At 26.8% G+C, this 18,910-nt stretch overlaps 1 protein-coding gene across 2 annotated transcripts in view; it reads right to left on the reverse strand.

The window, feature by feature from the left end:
* Positions 1-2,792: 2,792 nt before the first annotated feature.
* Positions 2,793-18,910, reverse strand: part of LOC136077136 (octopamine receptor beta-2R-like) — a 55,914-nt gene continuing 39,796 nt past the window's right edge. The window contains exon 3 of one of the 2 annotated variants that reach the window (XM_065791807.1): positions 2,793-4,393. In XM_065791807.1, coding sequence (XP_065647879.1) covers positions 3,246-4,316 — 1,071 coding nt within the window. In that variant the 5' untranslated portion in view covers positions 4,317-4,393 and the 3' untranslated portion in view covers positions 2,793-3,245. The remainder of the gene's footprint in view (positions 4,394-18,910) is intronic. The other variant, XM_065791808.1, reaches the window with a different exon arrangement.

Below are 18,910 nucleotides of genomic sequence, written 5' to 3' on the forward strand. Positions count from 1 at the left end.
GAATAAAACAGGTATTATCACTTATGAAATATAATATATTCGATTTTAATTGCTTATTTAGATATAAAATTTAATTTTATAAAAATTAAATATGTAAAAAGTAATCAAAGTATAAAGTTATGTCAAAAAGTCAACATTCTTTAAATAACTTTATTAACACTATAAATAGTCCTTTTACTAATTTAATTTTTTTTTTAATTTTTAATGTAAAGATTAAATTTAGACACACAAAAAAAAACATTTCTGGAAAATTTAACATATGCACAATTTCGGTACCCTTTCTGCAAAAAATGGATAATATCTTTTTGTTACAAATATTTACAGGGCAAAACACAATAAATATTGAATATCAAAGTTAGGAAATTTTTTTTTGTGAACAGAACAAAAGTTTAGTAAAAAAGTGGATACGGTTGTAGCAGCAATAAGTTAGAGGGGAAAGCATAGCCTGAAAGAAAAGTCAGAGTTATTTTTCTGCAGATAGTTGTAAACATTCTAAAGGGCATGGCTTGTGGCAGAGGTCACACATACGCCAAGGTCACATTGTATAGGGTCGCCGACATTGATCTCACTTTCAGTGAACAAAATCAATTCAGGTTCCTCTGCAGCATCATCAGCATTCATTTTTTTCATTCCTTTTCTTTTTCTTTACTGTTTTGGCTTTTTTTTTTAGTCTCTTTTTCTTTGGTGAGACCGGAACGGTTTATTTAAAGTAAGGCTTTCGCCATATTGCATTCTTGTTTTCCCAAAAGTACAGAGTGAATCACTTTATGCAAGCTAAACGGATAAAATTCAGTTCAAGGAAATGACTAACTAATGATATTTTAACTATAAAAATCCCTAATTGGTAACAATTTGAGGAGCTAATTTCGACAAACATTTTAGAGCTACAAGTCTTAAGCAATAAAGTAAGGTTAAAATGTAATTCTATTTATGAAAATATTTTAGTTACAATTTTATAGTGTTTGTAATACCATTTACCAGATTTTAAGATAGGAATCATTTTTTTACTTTGATGATTTCTACTAAATTTGATAAATGTGCAGCAAATTAATAGAAAACTTTTTAAATATAAAAAAAGTTGGTTGAGAGCAATCAAGTTTGCATAACGTTGCATAAGTCCTGTGCTAACGTAGGGTTGTAGACTTGATGCGCCGAAATAGCACATTGTTTGTATAGTCAAAGAAACGTATTCACTTAGTTAGAAAAAGTACAGAAACACTAGAACAAAGAAAATCTACTGATATGATTTGTAGTGACAGACAGTTAAGTAGTAATGAGGCGATAGCTTATTATGTAGACTCCAAGTCATTCTTATAAACAAAGAAGAAGTCACTGAAAGCATGACATGTACTTCCCTCTTACCATAATTTGTGTAAATCTAAAAAATCATTTTACTCTCCAGAAAACTTTATTTCTGTGTCAGAAACGCAATCTGAAATTAAATTTCAAGCCATATTAAATAAAACAACTGAAAGTTTGATTAAAAAGTTTCTCAGAATGCACGAACTAGAAGTAATTCGTCACTAACATTAAAAAGCAAATGATGATGTGATAGAAGTTTTGACCGCATTACTTACAAACAAAAATTTGAGAACTACGATGCTACTGATAAGTTTCTGTTTGGATTTGGATCTGTTCAAATGAGATCGAATAATAGCTGTCATAATATTATTATAGCCATGATGAGCGTTTACGGCCAACCAACAAAGTTAAAATTTTTAAAAGAAACACGGGAATCGATTTCAATTAAAACTTCCGAACTACTTTTGCTTTAAAACTATAACTTTTAGCCAATCTAAATATGTGCTTTTAAGATCATAATTTTCGAGTTTTTTAATAAGAATGTTATAGTCTACTGTATCGAAAGCTTTGCTAAGATCTATAAAAACTCCAAGGATAAACTTATTTTTTTCAAATCCTTTAAATATATCATGAACAATAATAATAATAGCATGATCAGTTGATAATATCCTAATTGTTTATTATATAAAATATGATTTGTATTTAGAAAAATAAAAATCTGGTTATACATAATTCACTCTAAGATTTTAGAGAAGCAAGGGAGAACTGGAATCGCTCTATAGTTTTCAGGATAAGAAATGTCTCCTAATTTGAAAATAGGTATGAACTTCACAATTTCAAGTTTCTCAAGATAAACACCTTGTTTTAAAGAGAGATTAAAATATGTAAAAGAGGGATTGTTAAGCATTTTATAAACGTATTTTTGGGATGGTTATTTAAAAGTCGAAAAAGTATTATAAGGAAGTAATTGGTACAAAACAAACTGACAGAAACATTTTTTCTATAAATCTAACTATTGGTAAAAAAAAATTATAACAAATAAATCTTTAATTGTCGAAACACTTAATCAATGTTTTGTCAGTGTAGGTTCCACTTTAGCGTCAAAAATGGAAACCACTGAAGTAAACTTTGAGATATATCTAACTCCTAATAGTGGTTGATTCTAACTATCCTAACGATCTAACTCCTAATATTTGATAATTATGGAGTTACTGAAAAGGAACTCTTAGATGCAGTTAATTTTCTAAAACAAAACAAAAGTGTGGGAGTTGATAATATTAGTTGTAATGTAATTAAAAAATCGATAAAGTACTTAAAAATCCCTCTTTTTTTGTTTCGAATTTGATTTTTCTGCCTTAAACAATAGCATAACGTATTTTTTCAAATGAATTATTTTATATTTCGAATGATGAGCCTTCTGATGGTTTAAGTGATCAATGCTTTAAGAACTCAAATTATAAATTTTCTGATGATTGAATATAAATATTGTTGCATAATTTTATGTATGCTTGCTTTTTAAGTATATTTTTTATTTTGTACATCATCTTTTTTATTAAAATTATTTATGTATGTATGTATGTATGTATGTATGTATGTATGTATGTATGTATGTATGTATGTATGTATGTATGTATGTATGTATGTATGTATGTATGTATGTATGTATGTATGTATGTATGTATGTATGTATGTATGTATGTATGTATGTATGTATGTATGTATGTATGTATGTATGTATGTATGTATGTATGTATGTATGTATGTATGTATGTGTGTATGTATCTCAAATAATGAACAACAATATTAAAAATCGTAAATGCCTAAAAACCAATAAATTATTAAATAGTTTTAATGAAAAATAAATTTACAAAAAATACTTTTAATAATAAAAAGTCATAATTCAAGTGATTCTATTTTTTTTATCTCTTTTTCTTTCACTTTCATTACTTTATTTTATGACAAGGAAAATGGTATACCATTGAACGTTTAAACTGGTTATTGAAAACACCATAAATTAAAGGATTTAACGCACTGTTTAAAAACCCGAGCCACATTGTTATTGTGTCTACTAAGTCTATATTTCCAACTATTTTAAGTGTTCTAAGTATATTAAAAACACAGTAGGGTACCCAACAACATATGAAAGTTATTACAACAATGCTTATTGTTTTCAGTAATTGCAGTTCTTTGATATTTATATCAACTGAAAGACTTGAATTTAAGGTTTTTTGGAGCATTTTTTTACTCATTAAACATGATTTAGGATGATCTTCACTGAAGCTTAAACTACTTGGTGACTGACACTCTATTTTGTTATAGTATCTTGGGTCAAATGGATCTAATGAATATTTCTCATTTAAAATAATGTTTTTAGCACTTGAACAGTCTGTTTGCTCCAAAGATTTCGCAACTGTTAATTTACGAGAGACATCAGAATGATAAAGTTTTTTGAAAATAAGAAGGTAGCAAACAACCATGATAACAATATTAAATAACAGGCCAAACAAAGCAATAGTTATTGTATGCGACTTACTTTTTTGAAAAAGTACAGTGCAAACTTCTTTCCCAGGTTCAAATCCTAATTCACCCCATTTGAATAATGGCGTCAATGAAAAAAATAAAGATACGATCCATACAATTGTAATGCCACATGCAGCACTTTTTTTAGTATTTAAACGATAAGTTCGTTTTACAACAAAGAAGTACCGTTGTAAACTAATACCTGCTAAGGAAAAAACGGATGTCAGAGTTATTGTAAGTTTCATAATAGCGAATGCCTGACATGATTTAAAACCAAATCCCCATTTTGAATTATAAATGCTAATAAATGCAGAAGGTATAATAATTAATGCTTGAAGGAAATCTGCAGCAGCCATATTGAAAATAAATGCATTTTGTAGCTTTCTAAGTTTTTTCATTTTTATTCCAGCAAATAAAATCAAAAAGTTTCCTATTAAAGCAGTAATATCAATTATAAACAGGAAAATTATCTTCAACCATCCAATGGAATCCATTATAATCTCAATAGATTGTTCTAACAAAAAGACGAAATCTCAGTCTTTTATATAATCTTTTTTAAAAATCTTCTTCCCTAAAAATAAAGAAAATACAAGCAAGATAAATAAGTAAGATAAACGAGACTTTAATATTTAACACAGTATTCTTTTACAACCTACGTCTTTAAAAATGGCGAAATTTAATACCTTTATTTTTATTTATCTTAACAATATGTAAAAACAAAAAACAAAAGCAAAATATATATATATAACGAGTTATATTTTTATAATTACTTTTATTTATTGTTATATTTATTTTATTTTTTTAAATATATAAAACGTCAGTAACTTAAAAATATTATCAGGAAATTTCTGAATTTCCGGACTCATTTTAAGATTGTCGTGACTATTCAGACGGTCATGGTTGGTCATTAGATATCCCGATGGTTTTTCAACTACATGGGACATGTTATATATCTAAATGAAAGTGATATCTATCCTATATCATTATATAGGAGAATTCGAATCTGAACATATTTAGTGATCGTCACAGCACAAGTGATCAGGAGCGGTCATGTGATGTTTAGACAAATTTACAATAAAAAAGAATATTTTGTAAGTCTTAATATAGATATACTTTGTCGGGGAATTAAAACCCAAGCATATTTCTTCTCTTTGATGTCGGAAAATTCACTTTTTAAGGCGCCAGCCAAAAAGTAAGTTTTAGATAATTTTTGGATTTCAACTGTATTAGTTTTGTGGAGAAAAAATAGACAAATTTTCTTGCTTAGCCCTTAACATCATTTTACCCAGTTTCTCAGTTCTGGAAACTAATATTTTCCACAAATGAGAAACTGGATATAAATGTTAATTGTTTTTAAACTGAGTTTAAAAGTACTTTATTCACAAACGGAATATTATAATTGACAACAAAAGAAAATTTAAAAATATTTTATGTCAAACATATGCCGTACAAATGGTTAATTAAGGAAATTAATTTACTAAAAATTGAATAACTTGCTTGTTAGAGCGATTAAAAAACTTTTTTTTCTAAATAAACACTACGAAAAGATAATTTGAGCATATATATAAAAATATAGTTATTATTTAGTTTAATATTGCTAGTAATTTAGTAATAATTTTTTTTTTATGTTCCTAATAACTAATCGTTGGTGGTCAAAGAGAACGCCAGATTTTATATCGTGCCGCTCAAATGAAACCTTTGTAATTCAATTTATTTGGCTTATAACATAGAAAAGAGTTTTTTTTTTTTAATTCAAACAATATATGATGTCAAAGGACTAACATATGGCGTTTAGGCAATTAGATCGCCTTTCTGGTCTTATTTACTTTTTTATATGGTTTTTTTCATTTTCACGATAATTGAAAAAAAAATTGACATTTCCTTTTTAAAATTAATATACTGAGCATAAATACTATAGCAGGGCAAAAATGAATACAGTTTTAGAGTGCTGAGGATCTCTAGATCACATTTAAAAAAAAGAAATTACCCCAATATAAAAATTGCTTTTTATGCTCACACCTTCCCACAGTGCATTGTATCCCTACGCTACGAACAGTCGCAGCGCAGTGATTAGCGCGCGTGCCTTAGAAGCTAGAGATCCGTGGTTCAACGCCATTTCTGGGTAAGTTTTTAAACATCGGTAAGGAAGGAGGCGCGAAATTCCTTTCAAATGCTCTTCCGCGGTGCTGTGTGATAAGACCGTAAGGACTTCTTGGAACACCTAAAGTAATTAAGTAAATAAAAAAAGTATTAACTTGTATCGGTCACTTTATTTGCAATTAAAACATAGAAAAAATCTGAATCAAAGAACTATTTTCGATTTCTTTTTTTATTAAATAAAAACATTTAATTTAAAGTTTAGTTAAAATCAAAATTTTCTCTATTCTGCTGTATTTAACTACAGGCTCATATATATGTAATCTGTTCTTCAAATCATCAAAGTGTGTGCAACAAAAAATTTATATATTAACAAAAAACCTTATAAAAAATATTTATTTTGCTTATAGTTAAAAATGTTTTCACTAAAACATTATTTTATCTTTAATAAACCTGTTTTAATTGATGCAAAATTTTATTTATCAAGTTTATTAAAATAATAATGTTAAAAGGCCGGGTGATAAAAAAAAAATTGCTTTTACTTAGTAACTGGTCAGCTTCACGTAAATAAAAATTTAAGCAAATTTCCTCAAGTTTTTATACACGTAAAGCTGAAAAAATAGGCCGGGTGAATAAAAAAAAGCCTTTTCTTTTACTCAGTAATTAGTCAGCTTTACATGAATATAAATTTTACGAATTCTCCTTAAGTTTTTAATTCACATAAAGTTGAGCAATTACTGAGTAAATTGCTTAACTTTTCGTGAATAAAAATTTGTGCCAAACTGCTGAAGTTTTTGTTCACGTAAAACTGACCAATTACGGAGTAAAAGCAATTGCTTTTTTTTATTCTCCCGGTTAAAGAACATTTAATGACATTTTTTTTCAACTCTATAAAATTGAAAAAATTTTACACTGCTATTTAACAGAGTGTTTTACAAAAAACACTATTATTTAATAACATAAAAATTTTTTAATTTGATTGTTATTGAATGCTATTTAACAGCTTTACAATATTTGGCATAAGTTTAGTTAATGACTTCTATTTAAAATGTATATTTAATAAATATATTCGAAATAAATACGACTCAAAACGGGCGGCTGAATAAGCACGAATTTCATAAATGCGAACTGGCATAAGTTCGAAGCGTTGCAAAAACTGGCACAAACTGCGAACTGGAATTGGCATAAGTGCGCAATGTTTGCAAAGAATTTGCAAACATTGGTATAAATGCAAATTGGTATATCGCACTTATGCCAATTCGCACTTATGCCAATGTTTGCAAATTTATTCGGCGCACTTAAGCCAGTTCGCACTTATGCCAGTTTCTGTAACTGCTTCGCAGTTATGCAAGTTCGCACTTACGCCATTTGCACTTATACCAGTTCACATGAAATTCGCGCTAATTCAGTCTCTAAAACTCAGAGAATTATGTCTTAATTTATCCGTAATGAAATTTAAATACTTTTTGAAAAATTAAACTTTTTTTTCGTTTCTTGATTTTACTATAAAAGAAAAATAGAAAAAGAAAATAAAAAGAATAAAAGAAAGTCTCTTGAAATCTTTTTTGAACAAAAATAATGTTGTTATAACTTTGCAAATACATCGAGTTCTCTTTTTAAAAAATTAGGAATCTAAACAGTCGATGACGTCACGATTGAAAAATTTATAATCTCATCAAATAAGACCAGTTTAGATTAAATTATCACCAGAGCTGTTTAAAAAAACGTAATTTTTGTTAATTAACCCACCAAAAAGATATGTTAAATATTTTACCATTTGACTAAATAAATTGTGATGATTGCAACGCTTACATTGAAGAAACAAAAAGCTACTTGTGCCATTTTTTATTCCGTTCATTTAAATGATAAAATAGCAGCAAATAAAACTTATTGACAGCTGATCAAAACTCATGATCTGTTAGTTATCGTTTTTGCCATTAACTTGGAAGCAAGGTTTGTGGCATTCGTGTAGTTTTAATCTGTGCAGTATGTACAGATTAAAACTACAGTTTGTGGCATTCGTGTAGTTTTAATCTGTGTAGTTAAAAGTTTTGTTATGCTAGTCTTGTAAAAGTTTTTTCATAAAATCAGTAAAATCATAAAAGTGTTTTTTTAATGAAGAAAATTTAACTTCGTTCAATGTAAAAAAAAAGTTTTTAATAGTTATGCGAAACAATTTGTAATTCTTACAAACCAAACTAATCCAAAACAACGCAAGTAAAACTTTTACCATCAATAAAACATGTTTCTCAACAGGATAATGTTTAACACATTTTTTTTAAAGTCTCGAACAAACTGATTGTTATAAAATGTACATCGGGTTTAAATTTTAATTGGTTGTGCAACAACTTTCTTATTTACTTATTTCCATTAAAACAAAATTACGGTATATTTACGAAACTTCTCAAATTTAGCGTTTTTCTTTTTTTTTTTAATAATAAATTGTTAAATCATAATATTAGTTATTAAAACCATAAAACTTTTTTGTTGTTTTATGAAACTTAAGTGACGCAGAACGTAGTTCTATTACAAAAAAAAGCGGTTGTGAGACAAAATCACAAAGGTTCTTACAAATGCTAAAAATAAAAAAAAATAACGCGAAGCAATCATTTTAGAAAAATTAAAAAAATAACTATTGCGCTAGCAGTAGTTTTGTTGTTGCTTTTTCGAAATATTAAAATTGAAATTCAAAAATTATTTTTTTTAAAATTTAAAATATCAATTTAAAAAAACACAAAATTTCACTAGATCGTCAGTAAATAAGTTTTACTAGGCCATCAATAAATTAAAATTATCAAGTCAACGGTAAATGGTTCAGGGTCATTAAAGCGAAAAACGTTAAAGCCAAGAAGTTACTGGTTACTATTAGCAAAGTTTAACTATTAGAAAAAAGTTTTAACAAAAACGAATTTTTTTATATATATTGTAGTATACTTAAAGTAGTAAAAATAATAGTATAAACCTGTTGTAGGGCCCGGCGAATCTTCGAGATTCGAATCGGTTTCGCGAATCTATATAGGATTCGAGATTCGATTTCGAATCTTTTTTAACTCGAATCCTTTTAAATCGAATCTTTAAAATAATTTAAAAGAAACATTTGACAGTGCAATTCTGCATTATAAATGTAAACATATTTGACATCCAATCACTTTACTTTGAGTTAAATAAATTTAAGTAAGTGAGCATGTAAGCCTAGTTATAGTTATAGTGTATGCCTAGTTATAGTGCATGTATGCCTAGTTATAGTGCTGTTACCCCTTCGTGCGACTTGACACGGAGATTTCAAGAGAGTTAATAAAATTATAGATTTCTATTAACGCTAAAGTGGATAAAAAAAAGTCTTTCGAAGATAAAGAAAGCCTTTTTTTAATAATTAGTTACCCAAGTATTAAAATGTTTACATTTATATTTTGAAATGTTAAACTTTTTTTAATAATTAGCTAAAATATCTAAGCGAGAAAGAATCACCGAAGAGAACTTAGATTATAGAAATAAAAAAAGCCTTTCTTAGAAAGAAAGTCTTTTTTAATACTTAGTTATCTGTTTGTATTATTATTATTTTTTTTAATGATATAATAAGATATTTTTTGGAGAGAATGTTTTTTTAATTTGTTTTTTTTAACTTTGTTGTGTTGTGATACATTTGTTCTGTACAGTAACTTTCACAAGCTGTCTTTAATTCACAAATTTTATTTTATAAACCAGGGCTGATGTTGGTTGTTATTGTGAGCTTATTTTGTTATTAGTTGTTATCATATAGAGATGTGGTTATGTTTTTTTATCTTGACTTTGAATACATGTGTGTTAAATATTTATTCTTTTAAAATTTAGTCTTTGTCTTTGTTTGTTTTTACTTTTGTTATATTTTGTTATCTTGTTGAAATATAGCAACCTTTAAATATATGTGTGTTAAATGCACGATAAATTATTCTTTATAAATTTATTCTTTGTATTTGGAAAATTATACTTTATAATTTGTTTTTTGTAGTAGTACCGTATACTTGCTATAACTGTTTCAACATACTTGCTATAACTGTTTCAAATTTTTATACATAGCTGTTGTTATTTATTTTTTGTCTTGCTTTGGATACAGGGGCATTTTGTTGGTTGTTATTATAAAGAGATGTTGTTATGTTTTTTTTATTATGTTTTTTTATTCTTTGTCTTTTTTTTTTATTGTTGTTGTTGTTGTTCTTGTTGTTGTTGTTGTTATATATTTTTTTATCTTGGTGGGAGGCAGGGGCCTTTGATTAGGTGTGTGTTATGTGTTTGAATAGGTGTGTGTTATCGTCTAAATACACAACAAATTATTCTTTATAAATTTATTCTTTGCATTTAAAAAATTATACTTTATAATATGTTTATTTTAGTAGTAACATAGTTAAAAATACTTGTTATAACTGTTTAAAATTTTTGTACGTAGTTGTTGTTATATATATTTATCTTGCTGGGATACAGGGGCTTTACACATACACATTTTGTAAAATATATAGAAAAATGTTTGTGAATAGTGCTGTTGGTGTTATACTTTTTTAATCGTACTTTCAAGTTCTGTTCAGCATTTGATCAATTCATTATCAACGATTTATAAATTATGTTTGTTCATTTTCAATCTTACAAGCTGTATTTAAATAAATTAAATTAAAGTAAATTATTAAGGGCATCAAAAAGTTTTAAAAATTAATTCTAAATAACATACTTATTAAAATATATCACATGTTGTTCATTGTTATACTTTGCACATACAAGTTACATCTCAATAGAACTTAACACTTCAATTGAATTTATTTCTACATTGTTACTTAATTATGTCTAGTTGCTCATTTTCAATTATTTTAGCAACTTTGTGATTTGTAATAAATATTATAATTATTTTTTACTGAGGGGTTTTCCTTTATGTTTTTCTTCCATATTTAGTTTTATTCATCATGTTAAATGACTTTTTTTCCAACTATGCAAGTTACTTTTTTTGTTTTTGGGTTTTTAATGTCTGCAACAATCTTCTCTGTGTTCTCTCCACTTTAAGTCAGATTTTATGTTTGATGTTTATTTTTGTTATTTTTAACAAAATGTGTTTTATTAGTTGCAGTTAATAAATAGTAGTAATACTGTTTGTCTGTCCTGTTTGTTTTATTAGTCATGGCTACATTACTTGCTCGATATTTTCGAAAGGGTGAAAATAATGGATGCTTTAAGTGTCTAAACTGACCTTCAGTTTTTAAAATTCAAAAAACGGGAACAACAAGCCACTTATGGAAACATTTAAATGACAAGCATAAAACTATTCATTTACAATTGATTGAAGATAAAAATGTAAAAAAGCTGAATAACACCCAGCCAGTGAACAAGCTATTGTGCTGGGCCAAGTAAAAAAAATGAACTGACTTTTAAGAGCAACAAGTCAATTGACAGCACTTCAAGAAGAAGTTATGATGATGCAATACTTAAATTTATTGTAAAGGACGGATGTCCCTTTGAAATTGAAGCTGGTACTGGCTTTCAAAACTTGGTTAATACATTAATTGGAAATATAGACTATAAACCACCGCACCCAAGTTCGCTATCTCGCAGACTGAAGGAATTGTATGAAGATGCTTTAATTAAACAAGCAAGAATAATTGCCACAGAGAAAATTGGAAAACATAACATCACCTTTGATCGCTGGAAAGCCTTAAATCAGTTTAATTTTCTTGTGATTACACTTCATTATATTCGTGCCAAGTGGTTATTACACAAACACTGCATTAGTGTAATAAACTTAGAAGCCATAGAAGCAGACTATACTTCGCAAGTAACTGCAACAATTTTTATCTCAGAAGTTGAGAAATTCAAACTGGACATATTCTATGCGACTACTGATACAACAAATGCTATGCCTTGTACTGCTTATATTGTGGAAATGTAATGGAATCCCTGTGCAGCTCATGTTCTGCAACGTGTCTTGAAATGCTGACAGAAATCTCAACCTACTCTGACATTAGTGATAAAGGCTACCAAAAAAATCTGCCGTATTTTTCATTGTTCAAGTGTTGGCTTGACCGCATTAAACAAAGTTCAAAAATTGGAAGGATTAAAAATAACAACTGCTCCAGATGACTGCAAGACAAAGTTCAGCAGTACAGTGAAACTACTTGTTTGGAAAAATAAGAACAGTGTTGCTGTTTTCATGGCTTTGGCTGAATGTGCTGCGAGAAGAAGATGTGCTTTTCCTTTACCTTCATCTTTAAATTAAAAAGATATTATTATCTTAAAAGAATGTTTACCAATTCTGAAATTAATAGCTGAGGCAACAACTACTTTGTTTGTCAATATGACAGTGGGAATAAGTTTAGTTTCACCTTGCATAAAAGACTTAAAAAATGAGCTAAATGTGTACAAGGCCGTTCACTGTAAAAAGTTGAAAGATGCTTTACTTACTGAGTTGACTGAACGGTTTGATCGGACAAATGCAATTTATGTTACAACCACATATCTGAACTCACGTTTTTCATTAGATCAAACTGAAATCAATATTGCACAGACCACAATTCGACGTCACTTAGAAGCTGCATGTGCACAGACAAAAGCAGTGAAAAAAATAGAACCAATTTCTGCTCAAGTTCAAGCTCAAGCTAATCAACCTCTTGTTGGAAAGTCTTCCTTGCATGTGCGCAGACAAAAGCAGTGAAAAAAATAGAATCAATTTCTGTTCAAGTTCAAGCTCAAGCTAATCAACCTCATGATGGAAAGTCTTCCTTGCTTCACAGAGTTCTGTCAAATGCTTAAATTCTGAAAGAAAAAAACCATGTTATTGAAGAAGAAAATGCTGATAAACTAACCAAAGAATATAAGCAGTTTGCAGTGTTTTCACTTGGTTCAGTCTCCAAACTGGACATTTGGAAAGCACATGAAGAAAAGATGCCTTTGCTAAGAAAGACTGCTAGAGATTAAATAGATAAGCTAAAAAAAACTCAATTGCAAGCAAAAACATGCTATTAGAATCATATTTGGAGCTGGTAGAGCAATTCCTTGTGAACCTCTTTTATGTATAATTGGTGTCCTGAATATTTTCAAACTTAATATCCATCTTGTTCTACAGTTCATGTATAAAACAAAATACGGACTGTCCCCCAAAATATTTGAAACTTATTTTAAAGAAATACACCATAAATATGCTACAAGATTTTCCGCAAACAACTTTGTTATACCAAAATCTTATTCTAAACAAAATTCTTATTCAATTCAGAATCGCGGACCACTTTTGTGGAAAAGATTCCCAAACATTGTCCCGGAAAAAAAAAATCTTTACATCAGTTCAAAACTGATTTAAAACAGTTTTTATTAAACACAGATTTTTATTTATATTATTATAAGTCTTTCTTTTAAAAATAGATTAGATATATATTTTAAAAACTGAAAAACAAGGTAATTACTCCTTGTAATCATTAAAAAAGGTTAAAATTTTTTGACAATAATCATTATCAAAAATCACATTTTCTCGCTTTTTATTTTTGTGTATATATATATATATATATATATATATATATATATATATATATATATATATATATATATATATATATATATATATATATATATATATATATATATATATATATATATATATATATATATGAAGACCACACGGGTAAAACCACAGATGTCACATTTTTCTCATTTTGGGAAAAATGAAATTTAGTGTTTAGTGACATTAGATATCTGCTTATTAATAATATATTTAATTAAAAATATATTTTTATGACTATTTAGTCCTAACACAATATATAAATGCAATTTTTGTGCTGAATACAAAAACTATTTATTGACAGTGTTCTTTTGAAAACAAGACACTCATTTTGGACATCTGTGGTTTTACCGTTGTAAATTCATCAACTCATAAACTACGTTAGCTTGTAACCTTTTAGAGCACTTATTTTTTTAAAGGTTGATGGTAACACATTGTAATATACAACCACAACGTACTAAGTGTGTGATGGGGTAATGAAGCTGCCCCCCCCCCCCTTATTTACATTAAAAAAATTCAAACAAAAAAATATATGAAAGTTTTTCTTTTTAACTTTATACAAAATATCATTGCAGCCTTTTCTCTTCCCCAACCTCATCTATTTATCATAAATAATTTCATGATGTCTTTGTACCATCACATTGTATCAAGTTTGTATAAGCCATGCAAAAAACCAATTGTGAACACACCGTTAATAAAAATGTGTTTTTTTAATTTCAAAGACAAATAAAATAAATTTTTCAAAAATAAGAAAAAAGAATATCAAATGTCTTATTTTGCCCAGTTGGAAAATGTTTAATGAGTTTGGAAATTTTTAACAAAAAAGAGACAACAGAGCTATGTATGCTTGTTTCAGTTTATCAGGCAATTTGATCTTTGATCTAAACATAAGGATCATAACACACATAAAATTAAATATTTCCAATTTTCCATATAATTCAATTTTAACTAGCCTTTAATCTTTTAATTTCTTTAAGTGAACATGTCTTAAATGAACAAACAACCAAGAAGTTTGGCTTTGAAACTCTGCAAATTTCAGAAATTTTTCTTGTATCATGTTTGTATATAATATTGAATTATTATAGTTTTTTGTGAGATCGTATAGTGTTTCTGACAGACACTTTTGATTTGCAATGGCCATGTTTCTATCACATTCTGTAGGTGTCATGCCTATACAGAATGTAACAGAGTTCTAATTAGTAGTAAAATAGTAAAGCTGTCAAGCTTTTCAGTTTTATGAACTAGATAATAAAATCGATCTAAAAATTTTCATTTTATACTTTGCCTAGCACATAAATCGCAAATTAGCTTGATATCTTTTATATTTGAGATAATTAATAATTTAAAATCATGCTGCATAGAGCATGCATCATCAGACCAATAGTTCAATAGTCAAAATCAGTATATTGAGTCGATTTTTTACTTTGTTAGGATAGAAAAGGTACACTTTATGAATAAAAACAAAAGTTGAAATAATTCAAGAGAAAATTTTTGTCATTATAAAAAAAAACTTATTATATATATATATATATATATATATATATATATATATATATATATATATATATATATATATATATATATATATATATATATATATATATATATACATATATATATATATGTATATATATATATATATATATAAACATATATATATAGTTTTTTTTAAATGTTTTTCTGTGAACGTAATGTTGTTTACTTTATCCGACGTAATTTTCTTAAGGATAAAAGTTAGTCATGTGACTTACGCTTTTATTATTATTGGTTTAGTTATAAATAATTTGGACAACTGTGTTTTTTACGCGGTAAACATTGGACATCAGTGGTTGTTTTAAAGTTGCCCTTTTTTTTAAATGACCGTAGAACCTTAAAACATAGTTTTTTTGTTATGAATATTCAAACTAAAATAGCTTAGTACTAAAATATCATAAAAATATATAAAACTTGAAATTTTCAAAAAGTGGACATCTGTGGTTTTACCCGTGTGGTCTTCATATATATATATATATATATATATATATATATATATATATATATATATATATATATATATATATATATATATATATATATATATATATATATATATATATATATATATATATATATATATATATATATATATATATATTTATATATATATATATATATATATATAAAGTTATTTTTTATTCACTTTTACTTTTACCCAATCTATTTATGATTTATTTTTTGTAAACATTCATTTAATTTTTCTTTTATACTATATATTCTTGAACAACTTTGTAAAAATTATAAATTGTAATGCGGTGCTCGGCGATAAGGCTAATCAATGCCTTCTACTTGCTCCGGCCATTAACTTAATTGTAAATTTATGGAAACTGTTATATTTATTAAAATATATATAAATACAAAATAAAATGTTAAATAAAAAAAAAAAATTGTTTGTCAATTCAATCATCTAATTATGCTAGCGAACGATTTAACTCAGTTGGTGGTAAAATTCTTTGCAATAAAAGACTGTTGCTCACTTCTGCCAATAGTGAAAAACTAATCTGGGCAAGAGCAAACAAGGACTTAGCTTTTTTGTTGGTATAGGCCTGACTGGCCTAGTAATTGACTATGTTGAAATTTAAATAAATACAAGTTTTGTGAAAGAATTTGTTTTTAAATCGAGATTCAGATTCGAGATTCGATTCGAAATTCGTTATTTCATTAGATTAGATTCGAAATCAAAAATTTGGATTGGCAGGGCTCTACACTACTGATAAAATATTTGTTTAATTGTCAAAAAAAAATTTTAATGTAATGTTTTTAAACAAAGATAGAAATCAGGCCGTTTATTTAAAAAAAAAAAAAAGAACAAAGAAAAATTCGTTTTAATATCTTTTCGCTTTTAAACTTTTCGCCTTAACGACCCGCAACCTCGGTGTATAAACTTTACGTGGTCATCTGCAAATACATTTTCTATGGTCATCAGTAAACTTTTACTTATTGTTCTACACTTCCTTTTTTAGAGGTTTTCAGTTAAAGTTGTATTTACTTCAAGTTTTTTGAAATCGCTCTTTTAAGTGTTGGAAAAGTAGGGATGTACCGATAATTCGTCTTTAGCGCTTTTGCCGAAGCTTTGTCTTCGGCCGAAGCCAGATGTCATGTTTGCCAAATCATCGGCTTCGGCGAATTATTTTTTGGTAATTATTATTACTTAACCTTAGTTTTCAATACTTTACACGGCGTTAGTTTTCGAACAAAAATCTTTCAGCGCGAATTGTTCGCGCAATTATTAAAACAAAATGTTGTGTAGACTGGAATATTTTTCGTTTGGTTCAGTCTACACTAAAATATGCAGTTAAGTAACCGAGTATAATTGCTTAATTGGTCAAAAGTTGAATGTTTTAATGTGTTAATATGTTGAAATATGAGTTATATTTTTTGTTCATGGAAGAATATATGTATTTTTACACATTCTTCATATTATTTTAATCATAATAAATAAGTCTACAAAAAGATGCTCGATAAACCACTATGTTACCTCTTCTATTCACACAGTTTTACATTTGAAATTGATACTTGCATTAATATCTTTCTTTTTAGCTAGAGATTTTGCAAAGTAATATATCTTGAGATATCTTATTTTTTCTTGTCAAAATTGACATTTTTGATTTTCAAAAAGTCTTAAAGCCTAAAATAATAAATTAACTTTAAAATCTCTAACTAAATATGGACCTAAGGACCATTTGCAGAATTTTTTTATAAATGAAGTAAAAGATAATTATGAGTTTATCTCTGATGTTTCTATGTGACTTTTTGACTAACTTTCAGAAAATTGGCAGCCATTATAAAGGCATATTTTTTATTATTTCATTAAAAAAAGCAAAAAACTATTTTTAAGACTTTATCTTGATTTTTAAAATGCAAATGTTATACAATTTTTTATTTATTTGTCACTTTACATTTAATAATTTAAAAATAAAATTTTATAGTTGATAAAATATATTTCGTAAAAATAATATTTATATTAGTAGGTATAAATAGTATAAATAGTATATATATAAAACAGTATGAAAAATGTTTACAAATATCTTAACTTGCATCATGTGGCTAGCTACACATCAGTGTTGTCAGTGTTTAATTGAGAAATGCAATCAGATCATTTTATGAAGTAAGTTTATGTTTATTCTACATTATTGTGCTATTATGGATATTTAAACACACTAAATATTACTTTTTATTTTATTTGGCTGATGTAAGTAGGCTTTGTGAGAAAAAAAAAATGCTTGAAAGTCTTTGAAGTTCCAAGTTTTACCTTTTTATTTTTAGATCTTCATAATTGTTTATATTAATTATTATTTTTACCAAATGCTGGTGTGTATTTTGAAAAACTGTGTTTCTTGTATTTATATTCATTAATATCCATTTATATGTTGTATGTTCAAAAACAAAAATAATTTGTAGTTTGTTTTTCAGATTCGATAAACATCTGAGACAAGGTATCAGATTAAAACCTTGATGTTTGTGTTAAGGTTATCTAAGTAAAACAATGATCCAAGCAGGGATGCTGAGTCCCAAAAAGAATCTGGATTTGTATGTCACAAAAAGATTACTTCAAGTATTGTGAATTTATAATATATATAAGGACTACCAAGGCTGCTCAGTTTTATGGCTTTTTATTAAAAAAAATATTTGCTGGCAAACATCAAAAAGAATGTACAAGCAACAAATTTTTTGGTTTCAATTTATTTCTGAAAATCCTTTTGCATTTTGATTATATCTTGATTTCAGAGATTATATTTGTTCAAATTAATTAATATATATTTTTTAAACTTGGATTTTACTTATATTATTTCAAGATACTTTCATATAACTTTCATAAAAAAGATATTTAGAGTATGAAAATATTTTATTTTTATTGGTTTTTATAAATATTACCTGTTGTAAAAATATCAATATCACCTAAATAACACCTTTTTTAATGTTATGCTTTTTATTTATTTTTTAATAAATTAAGGTGTATATAGTAATTCTATTGGTTTAAGGTTAAGTTATTATATTGATTTGAGAATAAACTATTCTATTGGTTTAAGATTGAGTTAAGGTTCAACAAGCTATGCAAATTACAGTGTGTGTAGATTTATGAAATAGAATTTACAAATTGAATAAAAATAGAACATGTATGATAAATTGATAGGACAGTAGTAATTTTTTATTTTGTTTTTTAGGTATTGACAGGCTGTACTTAACGACTTTACTGCACTGAAATCAAAAGATCCTTCAACTACAAACTAATTTAAAATAATTTTCATTGCATCATTTTCTAAGAAGAATTTTCCATTTATTTTATTTACTAATTAGATTACTTATATTTCATAATTTCTTTAAATTATTTTTGGAGATAGTTTAATTTTGGTGTTTTACAAAATTTTAAGTTTAAAAAATTATTTTACATATAGATCTTTAGTTTTTTAATTATTAATTTTTATTCAGAAATACGATTTTAATTGTAGT

This window comes from Hydra vulgaris, chromosome 02, assembly GCF_038396675.1.
Source record: "Hydra vulgaris chromosome 02, alternate assembly HydraT2T_AEP".
Taxonomy (NCBI): domain Eukaryota; kingdom Metazoa; phylum Cnidaria; class Hydrozoa; order Anthoathecata; family Hydridae; genus Hydra; species Hydra vulgaris.